We start from the raw sequence: 27,561 nt of genomic DNA, 5'->3' as shown, positions 1-27,561 counted from the left end.
ATTTGCTTTACTATAGAGAATTTGTAGGAGGCAAACCCTGAGTTGTCACTGCAGGTGTGGAGGCAGAGCTGCTAAGTGGGCAGCTGAAAGGTGTCAGGCAGAGCTGTCTGCTGATGGATTATAATGTGTCAGGAGTCATCCAGCAATTGTGTGGGCCAAATGCCCTATTTTCTGTGCTCTTTGTGTCTCAGCAAATCAAAGCCTTGTTACTACAAGCCACTTAAAGAGACCTGATTGTCTGTGATGGTTCTTATCTGTTATTGAAAGCCCTTCTTTGCTTTCATCCTTCCCTCCATCCCCTGCATTGATATTGCTGTTGATGTCTGCTTCTCTTGTGACTTTGCATGTCCACAGGCTTTCCTCCTTAGCTGCTGTATTTTGGTAGAAGTTAACCTTCAGGACTTCTGTTGCATCTCTGAAATTATGTGGTAAATTTGAGATCAGTGGGTTTTGTGCTCAGTATTTTCCTTTCCTTTACATTTTTCCTTCCTTGCTTCTCCTGCACTCCATAGTTGCCTTTTTTGAGCCCTTCTCTGGCTCCTCAGCCAGATGGATAATTGCACTGGGAATTGTGTAGTTGCCACAAGAAAAACAATATGTTTTGCACATGCAGGAGAGATCTGTCCTGATTCTCTCTCACTTCAACAACAGCAGGGCCTCAGTATCCTCCAGTTTTTGTAGTTCTTCCTGGCACAGAGCCCCTAGATGATTTCTTTAAGCCCAGTGTTAGAGTACAGAGGTAGGAACACAGTCATGGGGAGCAAAGTCTGCCTGATGGAGAGTGGGAGCTCATGGAATCCCATTGCTGAGCTGCTCCTCTTCATCAGCATCTGAGCATGGCTCCTGCTCTGTGCTTGGCTGTCAGGAGAGATGGCACAACAAGGACTTACTCTGGGAAAGAAGAAAACTCTAAGAAAACCCCAGGGTTTTTCCATTTTCTCCTAAAAGGGTCTATTTGGATGCAATAATCCTAAACTGTTTAGTCTCAGATGTAGTTGAAGTAGAAAGGTGATGAGCATCCTAATTTAATTTGCTTTCTGAAGCATTTGTAAAAATTCATTGCAATTAAAATTCATAAAGTGTGGAAAAAGGAGAGAGAAGCTTCCTAAGCCCTTCTACACTTCTTTTTCACAGTTGTTTTTAGAAGGGGGGGGGTTACGTAAAATGAAAATATTTCGCCAGAGACAGCCAGCAAAACAGACCCATAAAGAGGAAAAATAAAGCTAGAAATGATGCAATATCTTGACACTGATAAATACAGTTGTAAAGCAGCATTCTGAATGAAAATTTTGTTCAGGTATCAAGTGGCTGAAAAGGTGAGTTAGGAGTTTCAAGTCTTCCATAGGAATCAGCATTTCTCGTTTCTGGCTCCTTCCCTTCCAGCAGTTTGTGCTTCTGCCCCCAGTGGCTGCCACACTTGGTGGAACAGCAGAGACTTTAGGGGTAGCTGAGACCAGAGCTGCTGCATGGAAGGGAGTGGTTGCATATGGGGTGGGAGCCCTAAAAGTACCTTCACTGAAGCTCTTTGGATCTTTGACATTGGAAGATGTCCAAGGCCAGGTTAAAGGTTATCATCTCAGGTGCCTTTTAAAGTTAGAGAATCATGTATGTTGGGTCAAGGGGGCAAAATACATAATATGGGTTTCCTGTCATGCATTATAGCTATTTCTGAATTTTTTTTGTTAGTGGTGCTGCTCACAGGGGGTTGAATAAAGTACCCACAATTAAAATGGTTGGCTGGAGATTATGTACACACATTTAGGAACCAATTTCATGGCTTTGGTTTTAAAGCCTGGCTGGTAGTTATTTGAAAACTGTTCTAGGTAAACAGGACATGTAGTGCCAGGCTTCCAGAAAGAATTGAGTTGTTCTCTTCTCCCTCTTCCAAACTGAAGCATTAGATTTAGGCTGTGTTTCTAATAACAAAGCAGAAGTTTAAACATAATGGGACTTCACAGCTGAACTATTGCTCAGGCCTGAAGGTAACACCACCATATTTTTGTTTCTTTAACTGGTATTAAATGTAAAAACATAAATCCTTTTCAGTGGGAGAGGAGAAGGGGAGATGGTTTTCATTTGGCATAATTTCCTGTGAGACATGGTTCTAAACAAGGCCCATATTTACACAAGACAATACAGTTTTACATGTACTGGTCTATCCAGCACGTTTTAAAATTGTTTAGCCAGCCCCGGGTATTAAATACCTTCACAATAAATGTGTTTAATAAAAGTAGATGAAGTTTGAAATAATTTTTTAATAATTTTACAGTAGAAACACCAGTTAAATCAACCCCACTGCAGTAATAAATGTCACAAAAACAATTAATTATAGTTGCTTGCCACTGCAAAATCAATTGTGTAACTGTTCTTCTAAAACTGACTTTTACATTACTAAATCCTAAACACTACACTTCTGTAACTTGTCAGAATCAGGTTTTGGTTAATAGATATTTTCAGTGATGTAATGGGAACTTCTGGCATGGAGTCAGAATATAATGGACTGTGATTAATGTTTTAATAAGCACTTTTCTTCTACTTATGATGCAGCAGTGAAATGGTTTCCTGCTTTGATAGAAAAGCAGGTGTGCATGCATACATTTTTCTTTCAGTAAGACTGAGTTTTTCAGTGCTTCTGCTTGAAAACATTTAATGTTTTTCCTTGAGTCAAACGCTGCTGATTTGGGAGTTTCAATTTGTTTGTTTTAAATCCAGCTATTGCTGATATTTGTCAGCTGAAAGTGGAGGGTGCTATGGAAACCTTTTCAGTACTTAAAGTAATTGCTTTGTAAAATAGGAAACTCATTAGTTTAAAAAATAGTTTTGATATATTGACATTTTCTTCAGTGAAAGGATTTGTTTAAAATAGTGTTGGAGTAATTCGAAAGTGTGCAAGAACAAATACAGTGTTGAAAATATTAGCAGGTTAGATTTATTATGGAGGTTGATGTAATACACTTGCTACATCATGCTTGGTTACTTTCATCCTGGAAGTGGTAGTGAAATTCTGTATTTTAAATATTTCTTCTTCTTAAAAAAATTAATAAATAAATAAAAAGTATTTTAGTCACTGCTTTTAATGACCCATCAATCCAGAATTTTTACAAGTATAGCTTTTTTTTTTTTTGCTTAGGGATCAAGTCAGCTCTTGTCCTGGTGGTGTTTCTTCTAAGATGATGCTCAGGGGTGAGCAAATTCTTCAAAATATTTAACATCCTAATGATATCTGGTGATGGTTGTGCACTTGGTCTCCACTATTCCTCTGCAGATGAATATATATACATAGAAAAATTGTATAAATATATAACCACAGGGTATGAGGACTGCCTTCTGTGGAAAACAAAGTAGTCTTCTTTCTTTCCTTCTCCCCGGTCCTTGTACACTCGATAGGAACAATGGATATACCTGTGATGAGGAGACAGAAGAGGCTGAAACCTGTAGAAAGAGGGGGTCCCATGTCTAGCTGTCATCATTCCACTAGCCTGGATTCCAGGCACCTCTGCTCTGCACTTCTGAAAGCTGGGTGAGCCTTGCTGGAGTGATGGAAAAGGTGCTGTGGTCCTGGCTCCAGTGCAGGCACTTTCCCCTCATCTCCGAAATCTCTTGACATTAATTGAGATTCAAGACAATAGTTTCTCCATCTCTTTGTTCTTTCCCCTAAACCTGGGAATTTAACTGACTCCTCTGTTCTCAGGAGCATCGACCCATGCTTTAATTTTTCCATCAGCTTTGGAAAAAAAAGCTGATATCAGCATACTTATGTTTTTAATATTTATTGAGAATTTACCAAGCAGCCTCTATGCCTTGGGTTTGTGCCAACTCTCTCTACTGGGATTGTGTCTACCTTGCATAGAGAAGGTTACTTATGGTTTCCTTTATTTGCTACTGCTGCATTTGTCTAGTTCTCCCTTAAAAAGATGCAGGAGGTGAGTGCTGGCTGCTATCTTTATTTTCTGACTCTCTTCCAGAATTCATGAGGAAATGCTGCTGAATAAAGCCAAAAAAATTCTACACCTCTTCTCCCCTTCCTGTCATTAGTAAGTTCTCTCTCTTCCCCTCTTTTCACATTTAGGCCTTGATGGATTGGGCAGACTTCTTGCTCTGTGGTCATTGATTCTACTAATTGTCAAAAACTATTCCAGAAATGAGAGAGAAGAGATTTTGCACTCTTGAGGCCATCTCAAAACTTGGAAGCATAAAGGCTCTGCTGTTCCAGACTCTCTTCGGCACACAGTTAATTTTGGAATGAAAAGTCCCACAGATATAGAATCTGCAAACAATCTGAAATATGGAAACCATATCTTGCCTTTTTATTTTTCCCCTTGTTCCATGATGTAGGTGCGTCCTGCTCTTTTTTCTTCTCAGAAGCAAAGCAAGTATTGTTGTGAAGGTGTGAGTGCAATGGGGAGTTTGCTTTCAGTCTGCTGTGACTGAGCAGTCCCTTGCCTTGAGCAGTTTGGGCCATTGGATCCTTCTTGATCTTGTGGTTTTTGTCTAAGATCAGTCACTGAAGTTATTTTTGTATTTTGCATTTATTACCTCTTTCTCTTATTTGCTCACTCAGAAATGCTCTATAAATTTTTTAGGTCTGCTGTATTTACTCAACATAGCTACACCTTGGAAAAGTTTGGACTAGCAGATGAACGTAGAAAATCGGTGTTGTCCAGTTCTACAAACATCTGAGCAATTGTGTCCTAACAGACCCTGGAGCTGACAGCAAGCATAGCTCAGTGCAGCTCCCTCCTCACCATTCTCATGAGCTCTCAGTCAACACCTCCAGACTCCTTCCCTGCCTTCTCCAAAGAGCCGTAGGAAGTTCATATGTTCCCTGGCTTGTTTTTGGCTCTTGTGTCAAAACACTATTCTGTACAATTCCCATTGATTTGTTTGGTTGCTGAGGGTGGTAGGTTTAAAAATTATTAAAAGTTCCACTCAGGTCCAGTTCTGCTCCCAGCCCTGGCAGAGGAATTTCTAGTGGCTTCAGTGGGAACAGGATTGGACCTTCCAGAAGTCCTTTAATGTTCCTGCCCTCGGGCAGCCTGGGTGGATACTTTCTTTTGCAACACAGAGCGTGAACTGTGTGTGCTCACAGGCTCTTCCATATATTTGAGGAGTGTGTTCACATGGCTCAGGGATGTTTGCAAATGGAGCAAAGGAATGCAGCTACCTGTAGGACAGAGGGTGGGCAGGGGAGCCCTGTGCTGATGCTGCAGGCTCTTCATCCCTGAGTTTGTAGATGTTTGGCTTTTCTGGGAACTGTTGGCTGCTGGTTGATTTTCCTGTATTTCGAAACAAATGCTGAAAACTTGCCTGGAGCTCTCTGCTCAGATCAGCTGCCCATATGTACTACAGCAGGTTTTACAGGCTATCTGCCCTGGGAATTGAAGAAAAAGAAAATCAATTTTTTTTTCTTTTAATGCTATTTTTATCTCCTTAGAAAAAGACTATGAATGGGGCTAGCCAATAGATGAGATGTCAGTGCTCATGTATGGGTCCGTTTTATGCCTTCCCATGCACGTGTACATTGTTTCTTTTGTTTTTCTCTTTCTCCCATTGCTGCTTTGGTTCATTATCTGAAAAATGGAAATACCTGATTTGAAATATCAGCATTAGGTTCTGAGGAAGTATTTGCCACTTCCAGTAAAGAGAACCACATAAATTGGAGTGGCTGGGTGGAGGTGATACTACAGGCTCCTGGTGTCTGCAAAGAGCAGTGCATCCTCTATTTTGGGCTGCTTTGAAGGATGTTATTTGCAAAAAATCCCAGAGTTTTTGTTGACTCATGACTTATATTTTGGTTTTATTCAGCATTTTTTTTCGTCCTTTGAGGGCTCCAGCAGCTGAAACAGCATCGTCTTACCACACGGCAGTTTCAGCTGAGCCCGGTGTTTGGAATGGCAACACTGCTAAATGTTTGTGACTTGTTTTTAGAACACCATTTCAGCTGCCAGTTTCCTTGAGAAACCAAAAACAATATGAAAAGCAAGAAATACAAATAAAGGAGAGGTTTTAAACTACTTCTGATGTAAAAAAAACCACAAAAAACAAAACAAAAAGCATGCTGAATTTAGCAGAGTTTCTTGAATAGGAAAGCGACATCTAAATAAGCATGCATGTTTCTTGATTCCTTTCACCTTTTCTCCAGCCTATATATAAACTCGTTGATTAAATTCTCTCTTAATGAGCTGTTTCCAAAAAATTTTGCTTTTCCACTGATAAAAGGTTTGGGTGCTCCCAGAAAAGTAGCTTCCATATGGTGAGGTAGATATAGGGGAAGATGAGAATTCCCCAAAACTCTGCTTTCTGACAAAGTGAAGAAACTGCAGGAGTACCATTAATTTTTCCAAGCAGAGGGTAGGATCTAGGGCACCAGGAATAACTGCTTTGAGGGGATGATCTGTGCACTCAGGAAAGTTGTCGTTTCTGCAGGAATTATTTTATTGATATATATGTTTGTGCATGCCTGTGTGTGTATGCAAATATTGTTATGGATCATTTTACATTTACAAGGTGATAACTCCTTGCTGTTATTGCTGTTATATTATTAGGTGTTCTGTAGGTCTGGCAGTGCAGTGATTTTTTTTTCAGCAAGTGCAGCTGAAGCTGTTTTGCCCCAGAAAAGAGAATGTAACACGCAGAGAACTCACTGCACAAAACCAGGGTGAATTCTGAATTCCCCTACTCGACACTACTTTGTGTCTGTACCCACATCCTTACTTCCAGAAGAAACCAGAGCTCAGGTTGTGTAAGTCAGCCACCATTATCTATGTTGTTTCCAGTATTAATTAATTTGTGCTGCTGTGTTTGTGTGACCTGTTCTTAGCTCCTGCCTGTGTGACCTTTGCTGTTAAGCCGTCTCTAGCTGGAAAAAGTCCATGTTAGTAAGTGCTACACAGATTAGTCTGATTCATTTATCCATTTCCCCAGCCCCTTCAGTTTTTTTGATAGATGTACATTCGGCAGTGTGTGACTTTTATATTTTCTTTCAAATTGTAGATGAAAGTTGTTGAGTGTCACTAGGATAAAATGAGATCCCTGCAGGGAAAATATCTCTTTGGATGATGAATCCCCATTTACACTTACTTCTTAAGATCTATCAGTGTAAATAATTTTTATTTATTTTTTTTTTTAATAGCACCTATGAAAACTAATTTGAATATGGTACTTTAAAAAAAGGAAATTACTGCCTGCATTTGTTGTAAGGCTGAAGGTGAGCTTGAGCTTTTCATTGGGGTGTGTCACTAAGAGATGTGTTAATTCTTGGAGTAAAGAAATTTGAGATCAGTATTGGTTCAATCCATAGGTCAGTGTAGAATTTTTTTCAGTGGCAATGCATTAAATGGACAGGGCACACAGTGGAAAATTTTGTATTCCAGGGGGTTGAGGGATAATAGTTCTGATGCAGAAGGATTGCTAACTCAGAAAGGTGACCCACAGGACTCCTCTGGAAATATCACTAGATTATTTTCTTTGAAAAAATTGAATGTATTTTGTACAAAGAATGAGGAGTTTGCATTGATGCAGATTTAACCTCCATAGAGAGTTACAGGATTATCCTACAAAACTCGTGGTTAAGTTTGAGAGTGGGGCTATATTTGAGATGGCTTTTTGGGCAGCCCAGGCTCATGTGTCTTCCAGCCTGTTGGAGTAGCACAGAGGTGGTCTGGGAAGAACCAGCTCTGCTTCCCCTGTGGTTTTTGCTCTTCCATGGCTCCAAGTGGTAGAACCTTTGTAGTACAAGAAGTTCTCACTCACAAAGGGCATCAGGTTAGCCTTTAGTAGATTTATGTGCCATAATATTTAAGCCTTTGAAAAGCTGCACAGTGCTGGGAGGCAGATAATGCAGTACTTGTACAGGGCTACTTCAAAGAGAGCTCCGTGGAGTGCTGGCCCTGCTGCTGAGAGATCAATACAGTCCTGTGCTCTGTGCCCTTCAATCACATCAACAGCCTGTCAGAGGTGATGCACTGCTCCACCAGCTCAATACAAACATCACCCTCACTCTGGTAGGAAAGAGATTTTATTGGACCAAACCCCCTTTCTCATCAGAGTGTCCGAGTGCCTTTGGTGTTTTACTTCAGAATAGGTCTGTGCCCCAATAGAAGTGACATTTTCTTCTGTGATGTGCTCTTATTGCTGCTCAGTGACATAAAATCTGTGGAGTGTAGGTCCAGGGAGACCTTGATGTTGTTTCTCAGTTATGCATCCAGTGAGTGCTCCCAGTCCCTGGCTGCCACCTGGGAGAGCTGCATTTCTGGTCTGGCTGCTTTTAAGAGTTGATTAGGAGGAAAGGCATTTCAGTAGAGAAGTGTTTTCATTCCTGCTTTACCCACCATGATGCTTTGTGTTCTTGTTTTAACTGGAGAACTGCATTAACTGGAGAACATTGTGTGTGTTACCCTTCTCCCCTCTGCTGCCTTTAATTACCAGGTTTATACATTGATGTACAGCAAACATTAAATTGGAGCTAATGAGAGATGGGTTTGGGCCTGAGCTATAGTGCCTATAAAATGTGATGAGATCTGGCAATTGGCTTATGATGCCAAAGAGTGGCATGACATGCAATCTAATGACATCACATTGAATGGTGTTTCACAGAGCACTAACATTTTATTGTAGCCTTAAGATAAAAAGCTTGGTTATAACACTCAATGCATAAACATGCACATACCTGTTTATGGCTGTATGTTAAAGCAGTGGCCCACACTGTTTCTTGGTACAGCAAGGAGCTTATATATCTTAATAGTATGAGAAATTAAGCAGTTCAAGAAAACAGAGCAGGAAAAAGACCTGCTTTAATTTTCTGCAGATGTTTCTGATGATTGAAGACTGTAGGAGTTTCATAATGAAATAGCAAATTGCATGAAAGAGGCTAAACTTCAGTACAAAGTTAGGCTGTATTTTAATATTCCAGGGGAGTGTATACTAGTAGAATAATCACTCACCTCTTGTCTTGCATCTTTTGACTTGACATAGCCATGGAACTTCCCTTTAAAGCACAGTAATTTCTATATAAGCTGTTTGATCTGTCAAGTAGGTGTAGGAGCTTGTGTCAGACTTGAAGAAGGGAGCAGATTCAGCTCTGACAGATGATACAAATATAGTGAAGTTAATTGACTTTGCCAGGGGAGAAAATTCTTCCTCCCAATTATGTCAAATGCCAGACAACTTTCCAGAGGTGTGGAGAGAAACATGCCTAAAGGACAATACTGACATTGCTTTTCTAGTAGGTGCTTGCTCTGCTTTATTTTTATTTTTAACTTTTTTATTGTTTAAGCTTTCAGGAATACAATAATAAAATCGGCTAGCTGAACTACCTCTTCATTTGAGGATTCTCAGACCTCATAAATCCATTGCTCCTCTGTGGCCCTCTAGGATTTTCTGCCTGGTTTTGTGAAGATAAAAACTTTCAGGAGACTCTGTGAAGCAGGGAAATCCTGGACTTCTTATTTTTCTGCCAGTGTTAGGTGTTCTGCTTCTTTGGCTTCATATTGGCATAATTTAAACTCTGTCAGAGTCAACAGGTTTCTGTCACATTCTAAGATTTTAGTATTTGGAAGGCAGAGGACAGGACTGGGCTTTTCACTTTGTTTGCTGGTCCCATGTCAGACCTATGGTTTGTCTCATATATGAACCTCTGCAGTTTTGTGTTCCAGCACCACATGATTCTTTTACAGAAATTTCCTGTCAGTGGAGAAGGAGCCAGCAAGGCTGTCATGGTAGGGGTTATTGTTTGGAGAAATAAAACTCCCCTTTTCTCCACTCTGACACCTTTTCCCCTCTCAGCCCCATTTCTGTTTTACGTTCATGAGTTTTTCCACTGCAACTTGGGATAAGTGTTCCTGCCAAGAGATGATTAAAAAAAAAAAAATAATAAAAGGGATAGATGTAGACAACTTTTTATTCTCTGTCACCTTGTTGTGAGGTTGTGATGGACAGCAGAGCACAGGTGGGCAGGTCATGCACAACCCTTCAGTATTGTTTCACAGTGAAGGTAGAATCACTTTGAGTGTTTTCTTTTGTATAACTGGCCTCCCTGTGTCTCACTGTTCAGTAACTGCTACAGCTTTGTCAAGAATATTTTGGTAAATCTGACTGTTTATATTTTATGTGGTTGGGTTTTTTGGTAGTTTATTGCTGAGTTTTGCCTCACAGAATGCTAGGAATATAACTGCAAGTTCATCTCTGGGCACGGTACAACAGTTCAGAGGTGTGTGGAACATTCCCTGCCTCAAGTGGAGGATGCCATCTTTAAAAGAAAAAGTGACATAGTTGCAATGGTAGCAAACTATCTCTCTTTTATTCCTCCTGCACTTGACTCTCTTCCTGCTAAATGTGGCAATACTGTCAAAACTTCTCATTCTTTTGGCTTCTCCCTGTCAGTAGAACTGTTCCAGACCTTTCAGTAGCCAAGAACTCCATTCTGTTTGTGGGTTCCAAATTTTTGCTCATCCTTGCATCTGGTTTTGTTGCCTTAAACCCCAGATACTTTCAGATTGACACAATATTGATCACAGTTGCATTTGGTTAGATTTGAGGTTAGTTTACATGAGTCACTGATGAAATTGCATGTGACACTTTTTTGGACATCATGAATTCATTATCTTTAAAATTATTTTTTGAGAAACTTTATTCAGCCACTAAATATACTTTTATTAAAACAAGCCCTTAGTATGCATAATTAAGAGTTGGAATCATGGTGTTTGTTTTTTCACATTTCTTGGAGTGTGCTTTCAGTTTAGCTAAACTAAACACCATTCTATTTAGGGCATAATTTTAAGAATATTTTTTGTAATTCTGGCAGCAAATGCTGTGACATTATAATTATGCCATAAGCATTCAATGTTTATCCATCATAAACTGGCTGTAATCCCAGTTCTGGAAAATAGCTTTCTTGTTGCTCTGGATTCTTCAAGTGAAGGGGCAATTTTGTCTGCAGAAATGATTTTTTAAGGAAATCCACCATTTGGGTTAGTTACATACTAAAGCAGCTCAAAAAGAGAAGTCTGTCTCTCCCTCTAAAGTCATAAATGATTTTTGAAGTTTCCTTGAAGGAAGTTCACTTTTAAGGACAAGTTGAACCAGCGGATACTGTTCAGAAACAGACTCAATTCTTGCATATATTAAAATATTGCCCTCATTTAAGTACTTAAATTTAAAAATGGGAGCTGGTTAAAGCAATACAATGTAATGTTGTTAACATACCTGTAAATCTGAGGGTTTGAAAGCAAAGCAGGATGCAGTGGGTCACCCCAGGAGTTGATACTGGGACCAGCACTCTCTTCTTTCCTGCCTGGCTGTGTAGGGAGTGCTCCCTCAGCAGGTTTGCAGGTGATGCAAAGCCCAGAGGAGCAGCTCAGGCACCAGATGCTTGTGCTGCCCTTCAGAGGGACCTCAGCAGGCTGGAGAAATGGTGTCACAGCAATCTGAGAGAAATGCAGGGAGCTGCACCTGGGCTGGGATAACCCCATGTGGCAGCACGGGCTGGGGGCAGCCTGCTGGGAAAGCAGCTCCATGGGGAAGGGACTGGAGCACCCCACAGTGCCCAGGGCCAGCAGCCTGTCCCTGTGGGCAAGAAAAGCCACCAGGCTCCTGGGCTGGGCCAGGCAGTGTCACCAGGAGGTCCAGGGAGGTGGTGATGCTTCCCCTCTGCTCAGCACTGGTGGGGGACACATCCTGAGTGCTGGGTCAAGCAGGGATTGGGGTATCTGTCATGTGAAATGAAAATGAGGGAACTTTCAATCTGAAAAGGAAAAGGCTTGGAAGGACCTTGTTGATGTGTGTAAATACCTGATGGAGGGCAGGGAGTGAAGGGACAGAGCCAGGCTCTCCTCAGTGCTTCCCAGTGAGAGGACATAAATGGAAATATATGGAATTCCATTGGAATGCATTTACTGCAAGGGAGGTCAAACACTGGGACAGGCTGTCCAGGTAGCTTGTGGAGTGTTCCTCCTTGGAGATGCTAAAACTTTGCTGGATACAGCCCTGAGCAACCTGCCTGAGCTGACCCTGGACCAGGTGGGCTCCCTATGTGCCTTCCAGCCTCAACCTTCTCAGTGTCACTGTCCTGCTCTGATTGCATGGCAAGGTGAGAGAATTTTACCAAATAATCTCAGCAACAAGATATGTAAAAGGATATTTTAAAATAGGTATTTATTTCAAATTGATGACTCCTAGAGCAGAATCCACTAGGATATGCCTTTTTTGTCTGCAGGCTGCCTTTGTCATCTTATTTCCTTTTTCCAGAGGTCTTAGTTGTTCCACCAGTTTCTAAAGTTGAGTGTTGGATTCTGAGGCTGGAGTTGCCATCAGGTGTGGGCTTGGTAGCATGAAATCAGTGGAGCTGCATTGGTGTGAGACATGATGAGTGGTACAGCAGTGTCACCCTGAGATTTCAGAGGGGATAGAGTGTTGAACTGCCTTTCTGTTCATGTATCCCCTGTCAATTGTGTGCTTTCACCACTGAGTTTAAACTCTTCAGGAAAAAAAAACTAAAACCCTGAAGTACGAAGGTACATCTGCTCATAAAAGAGGAGCAAATTGTCAGTGTCCTGCTGGTCCCACTGGAATGGTCAGGCTCCCTTTTCTGCTTCTGGAGGGGGATGGCTGGGGTGGAGGGACGTGAGCCTGACCCAGTCCAGCTCTCCTTAAAGGTGTTAAACACCTTAAAGATTAAATACCTTTCTCTAGCTCTTACTCAGGGTATGATGCTGAGCTTGGATAATGCCAACCAGATAAAAATCCAATTGTCTGTAACAAACATAGCAAATGGCATCACTTTGTTGTAGCAAAGAGCAAAGTGTTTGTCGTGCCTTTGATCTCTAAAGTGCTCTGATGTGGTGAGCTCATCTTGAGGAAGCACTAACAGGCCTTTCCTTGAATTTTGTATTTAACTCGATGTAAAAGGAAGAAGGGAAAATGGAATTGAATGTGTGCTTATTGTGGTAATTACTTTCAGTCAACAATTAGCTTACTTCTCAAAGTTCCTGCATTGGAATGGGACATTGGCAAATGATTTTATTAGTTCTCACTGAAAATTAATGTCTGTCAGCTTTTCACTGTGGGGCTCATTTTGCTCTTCAGATCAGTAAGACTGCTGGCTTCCCTTTCAAAGCTAATTTTCTTTATCAGTATATTTGCTTATGTGTCTTTAATCCTTCCAGTTACTGCTTTAGAAGATGTGGGAAGGGGAAGAATACTTTGGTCCCTGAAGGTTGCCATGAGCCAGTCACTGCTCGTATGAATGAAATATTTTCATACACCATAAAACTTTATCTCAAAGAAAGTCTTGAGAAGTTAAAATAATGGTAAATGTTCTCTAGACTAACTCTTGCAAGGGCTAAATAGCCTGGCCTTGGTCCAGGAAGGCACTTAACAATGTGCTTAACTTTAAGCGCATTGAATATTCTTCCTGGCATGAGTGAAAAATCAATGAGGCTGCTCACATGCTTAAAATAAGACATGTGCTTAAGTGTCTTTCTGGACCTCAGCCAGAGCATTGAGCCTGTGAGATGAGCTGAATTCTAACTGTGGGCAAAAGGCAGTAGTGTTTCATTTTGCTTGTCTTGTGCCTTTCTGAAGAATTCATTGATATTGTCTGTGTTTATTTTAATTGGCCTCCATTTCCCATCTAAGCCCTACCAACTCCAAGGCTCTGGGAGTAAAATAGATGTGCAACTTAGGGCTGTCAAACAGCTTGTCAGGGGTAGTACTTAGACTGTATATATTGCTCTAGAGCAGGAACTGAACTTCAGAAAAGCTGGGAAAAGATGAGGTGAAACATGATTGTTTTCTTTGGTAGCCAAGGTTTTAATATAGAGAGAAAATGAAGAGGAGAGAAGAGAAGGGCTGGTGACACGTCGCACCTTTTCAGTTAACATAGTTGCTTCTTAGGAAACATTAAAGAATGCAGACAGATGCATTAATAATCTGCTGGCAGTGGCTGTAGCCTTGGCAAGTCGGCTTTCCTACCTACTATTGATTTTTCTGACTCTCAGGCAGTAATTTGCAATGGGTGCTGTGATCCCTTACCCTCAAAATGGGCAGTGAGAGGAGTTGTCACAGCCAAAATAATTTTTACTTTCTAACCAACCCCTCCTGTTTCTTCAACAGCATCTTTTCCTGCTTAGATGACAATTTCCACTGCTGACAACTGTGAATGATAAAATACACTATATTTAAACACAAACAGCCTCCTTGGCTGGAGGTGCAAAATAACCCTCTACAATGCACTGAGCTCTGTGCTGGCACCAGCCACATTTGGGGAAGCACCCCTCAAGTGCTGTAAGTTTGGGGTTTTACTGCTTGGCAAGTGGAAAAGCAGTGCAGCCATGACATCTCAGAGAAATCTTCAAACTTACTTGTCGAAGGAAGCATGCGTGTCATTCTCCCCCTGCAGCCTTTTGTTTCTCAGTATTTGGACAGTGCTTGGCTTTTGCTTTCCCTCTCCCTGTTTACAGCTTCCTCCTAACATCACCAGGGCAGGGGCACCTCTTTATTTGATTTATACAGGATGAGAGAGAAACTCAGGGGAGTTGAAAAGAGAGTGGCCAGAATAAAGGAAAATGGAGCACAGATGTTTTTTAAAGGGTTAAATATGTCAAACTAGAAACAAGCAGTTGAATTTTGTATGCAGTTACAGAAGTATTCCTGAAAATGCACCTCCTTGAGGGAGCAGCTGCCACTCTTATCAGATCTTTTCCACTTTGAGTCTTGAGCAGTTTTGAATGAGTTTGTTTGTAGATTTTCTTTCAGTTGCAGAAGTGTGTTTGCAGAAATGCATAGCACTCCAGGCTGGTTTCAAGTTTGCTTGAAGGTAATTCACAGTGTTTATTTTTATTGTGTATTTGTGCTAGTGCCCATTTATTTCTTTAAACAGTGAATTTCTTTTTAATTAAGTAAAAGCTTAATAGAATCACCTGTCACATACAGAATTTCATCTGAATTGAGTAAGATGTGATAAGAAGGTTCAGGTTTAGAAGGTGTATTCACGTTCTAGGATAGCTTAAATGGTGAAATAATGTGCACTAGGGATATCAGAGCCAGAATTAGAACTGGAAGAGTGGATGGAAAATGGGATATTAGAACTGTTTCGCTTTCAACTGTTTTCCCCTTAGCTTGTCTAAAATCAAGCTCAAGTAGTTCTGTGAATGTATGTCTGCAGGTGTCCTCAATGTGACAGAGCCTTCTGCCACCTAGTGTTACTGGGAGCTCTCCTCAGCAGGAGAATTTATTAAATGTCATTTTTATTAGCAATCCTCACTAATTTCTGGGCACTTTCTGTAAATGTTTAAAAAGGTACTTCCTGCACCAGTTTCAGAATCAGTTCAGTCAGTAGGCACAACTTCTTTGGAGACAGATTTTGGGGATGCAGTTTGCAAATTCAGTCGAGTTGTTAACAAATAATCCATGGAGAATTTCAGCAGTTTTGGATGCCACTGCTCTGTAAGAACTCTCTTGGTATTTTCTCTCCCAAGTGAAACTAAGGGGTTCTGCCTAACTCAACACACTCCTGTTTGATATCTCTGCTCTACTGTTTCAGGATATTGGGTTAGACTGAAAGCAACAGAAAATTAAAATTAATTCAACAGAAATCATATAAAGAATGATTCTATTTAGACACTTAACTCATTGTCTTTTTAGAAGAGTAAAATGAAGTTCTATCATCACTGCATTTTTACCCTCTAGAAATTCTACCAGGGCACAATAGAGAAGGACAATAAAATCCAGAGAATTTCACCCAGATTTCACAATAGAATTGTTAAGCTGTTAAAACAGAAAAATAGTCTTAATGATGCTTTATATTTAAGCCAAGTAATAATAACTTCTACCATATGCTGACAGATAGGAGGAAATGCCTAGGATTGAAGGAGTAGTTTTTTCCCCTTCGTTCCCCTGTAAAAATTATTTTCAGGAGAACAGGGCAACTTTTCCCTCCTCCCCCAGCTGTGACTGTCCTGTGCCAGAGTGGGGCTGTGCAGCTCCTTTGCAGTTGGGTTTGAGAGCTCAGCCCAAAGCTGCACCTGGGGCAGATGCTTTTGATGCTTTACCCATCCGTGGTGTTGAGGAGAAGCCTTGCTCCAGCCCCTGCCCTCTTTGCTCCCTCCCACCTCTTCCAGACCTCCCTGAGGAGCACACACCAGCCTGGCTGTAAACCTGATCCTCAGCATCAGCCTGAAATGCTGACCTGACCAGCTGCAGCCAGAACCTGAGGCTCATGCATTAGAGCACAAGTCAGCTGCAAGAGAAAGCAACCTGGTTTTCACCTTCTTTTGACCTGAACAATCTCATCTTCAAATACTGTCATTCAAACTGCAATATTTGCTGTCAACAATTACACTGTTCACATTCTGCCCAAAGAAAATAACTTTGGATTCTTATTATCTGAAATGAATAACCGAGAGTTCGTAGTTTTTCATTTGAGATAATTATTAGGTTTGGCAGCTTACTTATCTGATCAGTATCAGCAGCTAAAACCCCTTTAGAAATTCTTGTGCTATTTTGTTTGAGTCATATTAAACTGGGATTGCCATATGATGTGAATTCATTGCTGCTCAGTTAGAACAGAGGATGCTGTGTCACAGTGAAAACAGAACTGACTTTCTGACTGGGGAAACTGTATTTCAAAGCTGAGGTTATAATCACTTTTTCTGTGTTCATATGATTTTTTCTATTGTCAGTGATTTGGGGGCAAAGCCTGTTGCTGTGCCTGATGTATGAATCACCCAGGGGCTCTTTTCTTCCCTGCTGGGACTAAAGCAAGTCCTTAAATGCAAGGAAAACTTTAAAAGCATTCTGCCACTTCATTTTCCAGCCTTGGGCCTGCAGTCAAGGTCCTTACCAGCACTCCTGGAGCTAAAACACCCTCCTGCCTGCTTGGAGCCATACTGGACTCTGCAGTTGTGTCCTGAGCTAGTGGGTGGCATCCCTGTGTCCATGGCAGGGAGTTGGAACTGGATGATCTTTAATGTCACTTCCATCCCAAATCATTCTATAGTTCTGTGATACAATCATGACTGTCCCCGTTTGTTGCCTCAGAACTGTGTCAAGCAAAATGTGCTAAAAAGAGAGAAAAAAAAGTGTCTGCATCTCCATCCTCCTTCTGTAGGTGTTCCTGACTGAGTGCCCTGTTCAGAAAGGGCTCCCTTTGCCTGCAGATGCATAACTTACATGGAAGCTGGTGCTAGAGGAATCTCTTTCATGTAGCTCTCCCAAAGCCCCAGTTCATCAATATGGATCTCTGGCTGTGCACTGGGGGATTCATGGTGCTCAGTGGGGAGTGTGGAACATGGAAAAAAGGCGGAGTGGGAGGAACAGGAGGGAATTTTTATCCTAAAAGAAGAGTTTGTGTGTCCAAAAGAACAGTCTCTTAGAATATAAGCTTTGTTCTCCCTTCTTGCCTGCAGAAGGGATGCTGTATTCCAGGGAAGCATTCCTCCAGCCCTAAGTCACAGTGGTGTCTTTAAAACTGAACTTGTCCTATCCTTACCTAAAAAAAGATAAGCCTGTGAAAACAGTCTTGAGTTAGGTAGAAAGTTACAGAGCAGTGGTTAATTTCCTCAGAGTTTTAATAAATATTTAAATATATTCATGTTCTTCTTGTGCCCTTTGTCCTAAACACAATGTGTGGGAGGAAGAGTGGAGTTGGAGGACAGAGGAAAAAATGAAGAATTTGGAGATCAGTCTGTGCCAAAGCATTTCCACAACACGTTAGAAAGCAAGCTGCTTTGCAATTACAGAAATGGTGGCTTAGTGGTTGCTTTAGCCATTGAAAAGGAAAAAAATAAAATCCAATATCACAGCTGAGAAAAGGCCCTTGTGTTCAATGACGTTCTTCCCAGGGTCAAGTATGAGCAGAGCCTGATTTAGTCACAGCCTAAAAGTAGCTGCAGCTCTGCAGTTGGAGTGTGACCCACGCCAGTCCTGCAGAGCAGAGCTGTGTCACACTGCAGTGTCCTTGTCACAGCTCGGGGCTCCTCAGCTTCACTGGCAGCTGCTGGAGCCCTTGGCTGGGGGTGATTGATTTACTGCATCTGGAAGTGCAGCCCTGGAAACCCGAGCGAGGCAGAGCCCTGAGCACGGCGCTGAGGCGGGTGTTGAGAGGACAGACAGCTGGCAGGTGACCTCAGGAAGGTGACAAATGGGGGAGCAGGTGCCCCCGCTCGTCCCAGCCCCTCTGCAGTTACGGAAGTCGCTGGCGCTGAAGGAAGGCTTCCTGCGAGCAAGGCTTCCCAAAATAAACTCACCTCTCGTTACAGCTGAGTGCACGGGGTAAGGAATCCAAGCAGCTCTTCGGGAAGGAGTTGAAACAGAAATCCTTGCAGTTTAAAGGGAAAAAAATTAATCCAAACAGGAGCATCTGTGCATATTTTGGAGCTGGCAGGAATGTGTGGTGCGGAGATTCGTGGTGAGCAACAAGGAGCAAACTGTTTGCACAGCACAGCCAGTGTGGCTCTTCTCTGACATGTGGAGCCATCCAAACAACCAAATCTTGTTCTGGGAGGGAAGTGAGATGTGAGGAAGCCCCCAACAACTGAAGAAAGAGAAGTCAGCATAGAATTTGTGTAAAATATCCTTTATAGAGCTGAAACATGTACCAAAAATAACTTGTATAGCCTCTAGTTTCCTTTGCATGTAAAGGATTTGTGTATTTTGCAGGTTCTGCTTTCCATTTCCTGTTTTTATTTTAAAATAGGCAGCTGTGTGCTAAAATGAGGAAAACTTCCAGATAATCCTTGTCTTGAAGCCACCCTGCAACAGCACAGAAACCCAAAACCCATGTTGCCTTAGAGCTGCTGAGGAAATGCCTCCTTTATTTAAGGGCTCCTTAGTGGGGTTGTGATGTACTTTAACAGCTTCAGGGCTGCTTGTTTTTCTTTTCAACTAAAAAAAAAACCCAACAAAACAAGATGACCTCTGTCATCACTTTAACTTTTGAAACTGTGTTGAAGATTTCCCACATTAGCTCAGAATCACCGAGTGCTCCAAAGACAGCACTGGCTGCTCTCTTGCACTGGCATTCACATTTTCTAAGGCTGGAACTGTTATACCTTGTCTGAAGTGATGCTGCCTGATCAAATCTTAAGAGAAGCTGATTAAATGTAGCATTTGATTATTATCAAATGATTATATTTGATTATTATCACACTGTCAAATATGAGCTCATATGAGGGGCAAAATGTTTCTCAAACATGCACTGGATTTACATGTGGGAATTCTTATTGAATGTGAATCTCTAGCTTGGATAACTCCTCAGTGAAAAGAGGAGGTTTATTTAACTTGTTAACATTTGTAACATCTCCAGGTGTAATTGGATTTACAGTTCCTTTTGAAGATGGGAATAGGTCAGTTTGCACAATTTCAAAGTAGTTTTTATATCTACAGTTTAAAGTTGACAGTCTCAGAGTCTGTAGTCCATTGTACTTGGAGTTTATAAACTTTTCTTATCAAGGTGGTGCCTTCTTGGGTAGGGCCCTGCAGAGGGACTGGAATTGTCCAAACCTCATTTTTTTGGCAGTGCCTGCAGGTCCTGTCCCAGGGCTGCATCCAGCCTGCAGCAGAGGAAATGTGCAAAATTCATATCAGGGCAGAGGAGTACAAAGCTTCCTTTATTCTATAAAACCTTTTTCATTGTTAGTTTCCTGTCTTTACACTTTAAAACATCCACTTCTTTTAAAATTATATCAGTTTCTGGGAGGCGGAAGGCATTTCTCCCTTTCCTTTGATCTCAATTTCTCTGTAGCTTTTCATCTTACCTCAAGGCAACAGCACTGGCTTCTCAGTTACCCCAAAAGCAAATGTTTATGTGTTAAATAAATGCAAGTACCTGAGTCTGGTCTCACATCTATTTAAAAACCAGGGCAGCAGTAGAATTGCAGTGCTGGGAAAGTGCTGGAGAACCAGGTGCTCTCTAAAACTTTGCTTCCTTTAAAATTCTTTTTTTGCTAGTAGAAGAGCTGGGATTTTTTATGAGGAGCACTGGAGGTCAAAAGGAAATTTCCCTCCATTCCCCTCCCCAATGTATTAGCTTTTCAGTGGAAATGTTTGGTCTCTGGACTCTGGATTTCATCACCAAAAGAGGAAGTTTTTAGGGAAAGTAGTATGGGAAAATCTGATTCTGTTTTCTTCCCCCACTAAGGAGGGCTTCTGTGACTTTGGGTCTTTGCATTTATAGGTTTTTTTTCTCCAAGGTTCGTGACTACACTCACCAGTTCACAGGTAATCTGTAATAAACTCTCTGAAATGGGTCATTAGATAAATCTTACAGGTCATGTATGGGTTTCACCATTAACAGAGGAAACAGTTTATGTGAAACATCAAATAAAAGTGCTGTAGTTTTTATGTTAAACCCTTGGAAATTCCTTTATTGGTCACTGCAGCAGCTGACTGGGAGGGAGCACTGAGCCCCAGGGTGCTGCTGGGTCACTGTTGCAGCAGGACACTGGTGGCTTTGGGTTTCCAGGACCCAAAATGTTTGCCCTTTATATAAAGGACATTGTAAGGGAGAAGAGAATGGGGGAAAAGGGGGAAATAATTCATCACTAATTTCTGCCTTTGGAGTCAGAACTGGCTTTAGCAGTGACAGCTGTTTCATAGCTATCACATTTTGAGGCTTTTTTTGCCTCTTTCAGTGTCTGGTAGCAGAACTCTATCCTGGTCCATCTTAGCTGAGGTGTGCTGTGGTAGACCTGTTTTGTTTTAATTTTAAAGTACTTTGTTTCACCACACACAGTTTACACACATTCCTGCCCTGAGAAAACTCTGACAGTGTTTGAAACAAATTGCTATTTAGAAAAAGCAGATGGAAGAGGTTAAAAAGAATCACTAGGAGTCCTATATTTCTTCTCTTGATTTGCTGGGTTGGGGCATTTCCTGTCTTTTCTACTGGGAAAGTTTATTTCTGGTAGAACAGAGTTCTTCACTCAGAAAACCTGAAGTGTAGAATAAAAGTTTTAGGAGCTTAAACTCTCAATTATGTTTTTTTCTTAATCCTTAACTCTAACAAAAAGAGACAGAAGGCTTCTGCTTTTGCAGCATTTATTGCAAGGTGAAGACACTAAATTTCCTTGCTGGAAATCAGAATTGTGATGAGTAAGCAATGGTTCTGTGGCAGGTTCCTGGGGCATGGGTGAGTGAAATGGGCTGAGCAAGTTTGTGGCATGGAGAAGGGTCTGGCATTCATCTGACACCTCAGAGAGCAATTTCTGCTCACTAAGCCCTTAGAAAGCAACACAGGCTATTAATAATAACAAAAGAACCTGCCTTACTAAGCTGAGTGTGCAGAGCAGTGCTGCCTGCAGGTGGGATTGCTGGGGCTGCAGGGCAGTGTCTGTGCTGGGTCACTTGTCTTTGGCAGGATTTTTTAGCATCCAAAACTCTGTTGTGCTATTTAGAGTGACTTTTCCTTGTACCCCTGCACTATGGGCTGTGTTCAGTCCATAAGGTGCCATAATCTGGGTGAAGATGTGTTCTTTATCTCTCTGCTATATTTGGACTTCTTCATGCTTAGCCCTGTTTTGACATCCACACTGATTGCTGAATTGTATGCAGGGTAGCATTGAAAAAAAACCCAAACAAATAACAGAACTCCTTCAGTGATTGCACCTGTTAAAGAGGTTTTCTCCCATTTTGTGTGTGTGGTGTGGAGGGTGGAAGAGAGGAGTGGCTGGTGGCAGGTGGCAGCTCTCAGGGCTGGCAGTGTGACCTGGGCAAGGAGGGATTGGTTGGCTCCTGAGGAGCCCTTGCTGAGCTCATGGCTGCAGTAAACTTGAATTCTGTGTCAGAACAGGCTCTGTTGGCTGGGGTTCAGCAGGATCTCTGATACCAGTCATAGCTGGTGGGTTTAACATCTAAATACAGTCGTACTGCCCAAATAGTGTCTGTTAACATGGATGAAAGTCTGTTTGGTTTTGGTTTTTTCTAATTTGAGGATCAGGCCTGTAGCTACTCCCTGGAATGATGAATTGCTATTCTGGATTTGAGTACCAGCTTTGTGCCTTGTGCTTTGCCCTGCCTTAGTCATCATATTAGTCTGAGAGAGGGAGAACCACACCATATTTGAATAACACCCACTTGAAGGCCTGTTCCCAAATGCATTTCCTGGGGCTATTGAATGGAGAACAGCAATGAACTCGGCTCATTTTATAAACAAATTCTGTTTGGCTGCACAGACCCACTGTGGTAGAGCTGACTGGTTCAAAGGAAAACAGAGCTGAGCAGAGGAGCTCAGTTTGTACCTGCTCAGGGGCTGGAGAGGAACCCAGGCCACACATTCCTCAGCAGAACCAGACCAGACACAGCCCAGCTCCTTCGTGCCTCTCTCCTCTGACAAGACCCAGTCTCTGCAGCTCACCCTGGGTAGCACAGCAACAGTTCATCCTAGGGATTGGTAAATCCAATGAAAATGCTGTCTCCATAAAGGCTCAGGAATGCAGCAGCCTATGCTACTGCCTTGCTAATGCTTCACACAGTTTTCCAGACTGGAGTATTTTGCTTGCTTTATGCAACCACTATTTATTATTTAAATGATGAATCTGGAAAATTTCCCAGATCTAATGTCTGCCCCATTACTTTCTGTCTTGGATACTGTGGATAATCAGATGAGCAGTAGATCTACTCTGTGGAATAGAATTGAATTATTTCCTTTTTTTCCTCTGTCAAACAACTTTTTTCTTTTTTTCACTTTAGTAAAATACCTGATAGGTAAAAAAAAAATCTTTGCCAAATACACAGTTATTCCAAAAGTATCTCTAAGTGGTGCATCTGCAGAACCCCCCCTGGGAGTGTATTTATGTTGGGCAGCAGGGAAGATGGTGTGAAATAATCCCTAGCATTGGTACTTTCAGCTGGATGAGTGAAGGGACATACTATGGGGTGGTTTGGGTTTGTTGGTTGTATGTTTAGTTCTTTTTGTTTGTTTAGGTGGGGGTTTTTAGCTTTGTTTGGTTTTTGGTTGGTGTTTATTTTAGCCAGGTTTGATTGTGCTGTTTCTCCAGTTTCTCTGATTGTTTCTGACATCTTTCCCAAATTTCTCTGGAACAAGACCACCCTGCTGAGCAGTAAGGGGATGTTTGCCAGTGGCCCTGGGTGTTGCTGTGCTGCTGAGCTGCTGCTGGGTCCTCTGGCTCTCAGCAGGAGCAGTGCCAGGGGAACTGGGGCTCCTGGGCCATGCTGGGAGGCACAGGGGATCACATCTGCTGCCAGGTGAGCCCATGTAGCTCTCCTGTCCCAGCCTCTCCTGGTGAAGTGATTGTGACACAGCCTTGGGAAAAGAGAAAACATGAAGAAAACCCTCCCAGGAACAACCACTTGATTCTGAACCTCCACACCAAGGCTGTGAATTACACCTCTTCCCTTGAAAACAGGAGGGGTTTTTTTGGTGTTTTTTTCCTCCCACCCCCTCCATGGTGATGAGAAGCTGAAGGTCAGGAATGAGCCCCCCAAGGCTCGTGAAGAACAAAATACGACGTGTTTTAACTGACGTGAAAGGTTCACGGGGAAGATCAACATGCAAAGGCTGCAGCCCAGGAAAGGGGGCTTGTTTGGGCAGAGCCTGAAGCAGAGCATAGGCATTGCTGGGAATGGGAAGTGTGAAATGGTGGGCCAGGGAACACACAGCCCTTTAGCCCTGCTCAGAAATAATAGTGCAGGCTTTATTTAACTTCAGAGTTTAGTCTGCCCTCAGTAAAAACAAGTTACATTAAAAAACTGTGCACCAGAAAAAGCAAACCTCTTTTTCCTGGTTTCTGCTTATAAGATTTACAGGTACTTAAAATAAACCTATGAAAAACAGACCCAGTGTGCTGGAATTTGCTAACTAGTGAGAGCAATTACCTCCAGGTCCCAAGACCTAACGGAGCTCGGCCTTTTGGAAATAAAACTTGGCAAGCACTTCTTCCTGCTGCTGTTGTAAAGGTGTACATGAAAAGATGTGCTGACCTCTGCCAGAAACCCCAGGAATCCAGTTCAGAGAGATTCTCCTGTGGAGGGGATGGCTGGAATCAGGCAGCACAGATGGGGACCGGCGTGGAAAAGCCGGCAAAACCATTCGCTTCTCATTGTGTGGCTTCAGCGTGGCAGATTCTTTGCAATTGCCTGGTGTACCACAGTAATTAAATGGGTCAAGAGCAGAAGTTCAGATACTTAACAAGAAAATAAAGACCTCACTTGACAGCCAGCAGCGGGCTGTGCTCGTTTCACAGGAGTAAGGAGAATTAGGGCAGGTTGTGCAGTAAAAGTCGATGGGGGACTTTTTGGCAATGGTTTTGTATTGCTTCAGAGATCACCTCCCAAACAAGTGCTGCAGTGGCTGGAAGTCAGGTTATGAAACTAGTGCTCCAATTTCAGATGTCTCAGAAAAAGGGAGACAATAGACTGTTTTTGTCCTTTCAGTGATATATAAGAAAGAGAAGATAAGAAAAGTAATGAGAAAGACACAATCAACCTTTTAAAATAATGAAATGTAAAATAATCCTGTTTTCACTGGACTGTTTCATGCATGAGGGGAAAATGAAGTTGTGCAATGAAATAAATATGATAGAAGTGAAAACCAAGATGGGAACTGATTTTTATAAGACTCTCTGTTTTGGAGGGTAGAGGTAGTTTCACACCAGCGTTTTGAAGGAAATTATTTGTTGTTGTCAGTGCCCATCATTCCTGGCTGGGGAAAGGAGCTCCTGTTTCCCACAGCAGTTTTAAAAGTCCTTTGGGAAGGATGAGATCTTCCTCTTAAAATACTAAGGGACAAGTAACAAGAATGTTAAAAAAAAAAATTAAAACCCATAAAATGTCTGCTGCCACAAATCAGGAGCTCTCTGCAGACCACCTCCCTTTGCAAATTAAGAGATGGGACCATCTTTGTTGTTGTGTTTGTAGATTCTTTTGGACTGAGCACTATTAAAAGGGTTTATTTATTATTATTTTGTGCTCTCCTGCCTGTCTGTGCTGATGGGAGCCAGTATCTGGCACAAGAGGTAAATTCAGTCTCAGCTTCAGCATCTCACCAAGAATCCCTCAGAAACATTGCTCATGTCTGTGCATTGTTATTAGGTGCAAGAAATACAGTTTTTAAAACTGTAATTAATTATTTCTCAGTAATCTCTTTTTCTATGCTTTTATGGCATCAGTGGGTATGACTGTTTATTACATCTTACCTATAAAATCTGACCTGTTTTATATACTCTTTATGGAAACAGTGTACAGTCATAAATTAAAAGATGCAACTGTTTTGGATATTTTACTGGTGGTCCTGTATTTTCCTGCCAAAAGTGCAGCTGGTTTAGGTTTCTCAGGATAACATTATAAAAGGCTGTGTGCATTTTGCAAGTTTATGCTTGGATTGCCAAGCCAGAGGTGGAATGACTCAACCTTCCCAGGAGCAACATGTACCAAGTGAGGAATCAAAACAGCGGCTCAAGCACAGCCCCTGTGGAAAGCTCTTTGTGTTTGTGGGGCTGTGTCTGGTGGTCAGGATTGAAGATGGTTCTCATGCTGGTCCTGCAGGGCTGTGGATCTGGCTGTTTGATGGGGTTTGGGTGTAAAACTCATGGAGAATCTGTCTTGTACCTGTCTCATGGGGTGCCAGAGCTGTGGGGTTCCAGTGTGGGATGAAGCCATCCTTTACCAGGAGCTCTCAGCGTGTGTGGCTGGGGTGGAGCCCTTGGAGGGAGCCAAGAGTGGCAGTGCCAGCACAGGCAGCGTGTTTGTGTTTCCATGTCAACTCCTGCTTCCATGTCAACTCCTATTTCCATGTCAGCTCAACACTCTGGAAGGTTTGGGTTGAATTAGATGGCTCTGCAATGGGTGATGATGCCTAATTAATGGGGAAGTTTAGAACCTTCTTTAGCCAAAATGATGGCCCCACAGATCTGATTCCCAGGGTCAGTGGGCTCCAGGCACAGGTCACAAGCAAAGCAAGCTCAGCCCTGGCACAGACAGCTTGGGGGAGTGCCTGGCATCAAGTGGCAGAGGTGAAACCCTCCTGTTCCTGTGGGAGTGCAGGAAAGCTCCTGGTGGTGTCCTTGTCTTGGCAGGACCTGTGGGAGTGGGGAGATAACCATCCCCAGGGTGATCACAGAGGACACAAACCCCTGGGTGCCCTGAACCCTGTGCCACCAGAGCGCTGGTTGGGGCAGCTGGCTGAAGGTGCATCATTGTTTGAACTCATGGAAGTTTTATCCTGATGTGTCCAGTGGGCAGTGGGCACCTCCATCTCCTTGTTTCTCCTAAAGAGTAGCCTGAAGCTCGCTGCCCTGTGAACATGTGTTCATGCCCTGTGTTGGATGTGTTTCCCTGCTCTGAATCTGCTGCTCTTTGCTGCAGGTACCTCACCCACGTGCGAGCTGCCTCTCCGCAGGACCTGGCTGGGGGCTACGCGTCCTCGCTGGCCTGTCACCGCGCCCTGCAGGACGCCTTCAGCGGGCTCTTCTGGCACCCCAGCTAGCCAGGGAGCCCCAGCTGTGACCAAGGGACACCCAGCAGGGCGAGGGGCCAGCCCAGCCAGCAGAGGTGGGGCGGGATCGCTGCCATCCGGGCTGCACTCACTGCTCTGTGCACCCCTCTGGTGCAAAACCAGCTGCCTTCAAGTGTTAAAGGGAAAAAACAAACCCCGTCTGCACCAGAGCTTTGTGAAATGGTAGAAACATTCTTGTGGAGGGGGAAACTCGTTAGTCATGTGGCACTTTGCTGAGGGAGGCTGAAGCAATAAGCCACATCTAATGGAAGATGTGAATAACTCAGCTGTGTACGTTTGAGGCTTAAAGAAATACACTTGTAAATTTTTTTTAAAATAAAGCCAGACTTTAATAAAGTTTGTGGTTTTACTCTTATTGCAGGGTTTTATTTGCACAAGTATTTAAATGCCATTTTGATTATAACATTTAGTGTCAATATTCAAGCCTACATTTTCTTCCCATAAAACTAGTTTCCCCAGTTTAGACAAGTGGTTTTTCCTCCTGCCAGCTGGATGAGATGAGAAACTCTAGAATTATGCTGACACAACACTTGTGTGGGATCCTTCCTCCATGTGTCACTTGGTTCTTACCTTTGCTTGGAAAACAAATCTTTAGCTCAAAGTCTTTCAGCTGAGGTGCTCCAGAAGCAATCTAAGAAATCTCGATACAAGGTCAAGTCACTGAAGAAGTCAGAATTGTGGGGTTCCCTTTTGTTTGTTTTGCTTTTCTGTGTTTGCTTTTTTCCTGTTTATCTCCATTTGCAACTTTTCTGTCATAAATGCAGAGCTTCTTTATGTGGGAACCTCCCTTTGGTCTCAGGGATGATCCCTACACCTGATGTGATCCTTTTTGTATTCCTTGCCTGTTCCTTGTAATGGAACGTTGACCAACTGCAGGACATGGGAAGCTGCTCAGGACAGCCACCCTGGGCCATGTTTTAGAGGCCCCCTGCTCATAGCTGTTGAATCCTGCTCTGAGGAGTGCACTAGATGGATGTATTTTTTGTATTCTGTAATAAAGAGAAGAATGAGATCTATTCCAGACTTGGTGTTTTCTTTTATAGGAAACGGGGGGAGATGGCAAAATTTCCATTGCTCTTTGAAATCCCCGTGGT

At 42.4% G+C, this 27,561-nt stretch overlaps 1 protein-coding gene across 1 annotated transcript in view; it reads left to right on the top strand.

The window, feature by feature from the left end:
- MNAT1 (MNAT1 component of CDK activating kinase) overlaps positions 1–27,483 on the top strand; it is a 116,027-nt gene extending 88,544 nt beyond the window's left edge. The window contains exon 8 of the mRNA XM_056491879.1: positions 26,317–27,483. Coding sequence (XP_056347854.1) covers positions 26,317–26,437 — 121 coding nt within the window. The 3' untranslated portion in view covers positions 26,438–27,483. The remainder of the gene's footprint in view (positions 1–26,316) is intronic.
- Positions 27,484–27,561: the final 78 nt, after the last annotated feature.

The sequence above is a fragment of the Oenanthe melanoleuca genome, chromosome 5 (assembly GCF_029582105.1).
Source record: "Oenanthe melanoleuca isolate GR-GAL-2019-014 chromosome 5, OMel1.0, whole genome shotgun sequence".
Taxonomy (NCBI): domain Eukaryota; kingdom Metazoa; phylum Chordata; class Aves; order Passeriformes; family Muscicapidae; genus Oenanthe; species Oenanthe melanoleuca.
Note: the sequence above shows the minus strand (reverse complement) of the source record. Positions and strands in the feature narration are given on the sequence as shown.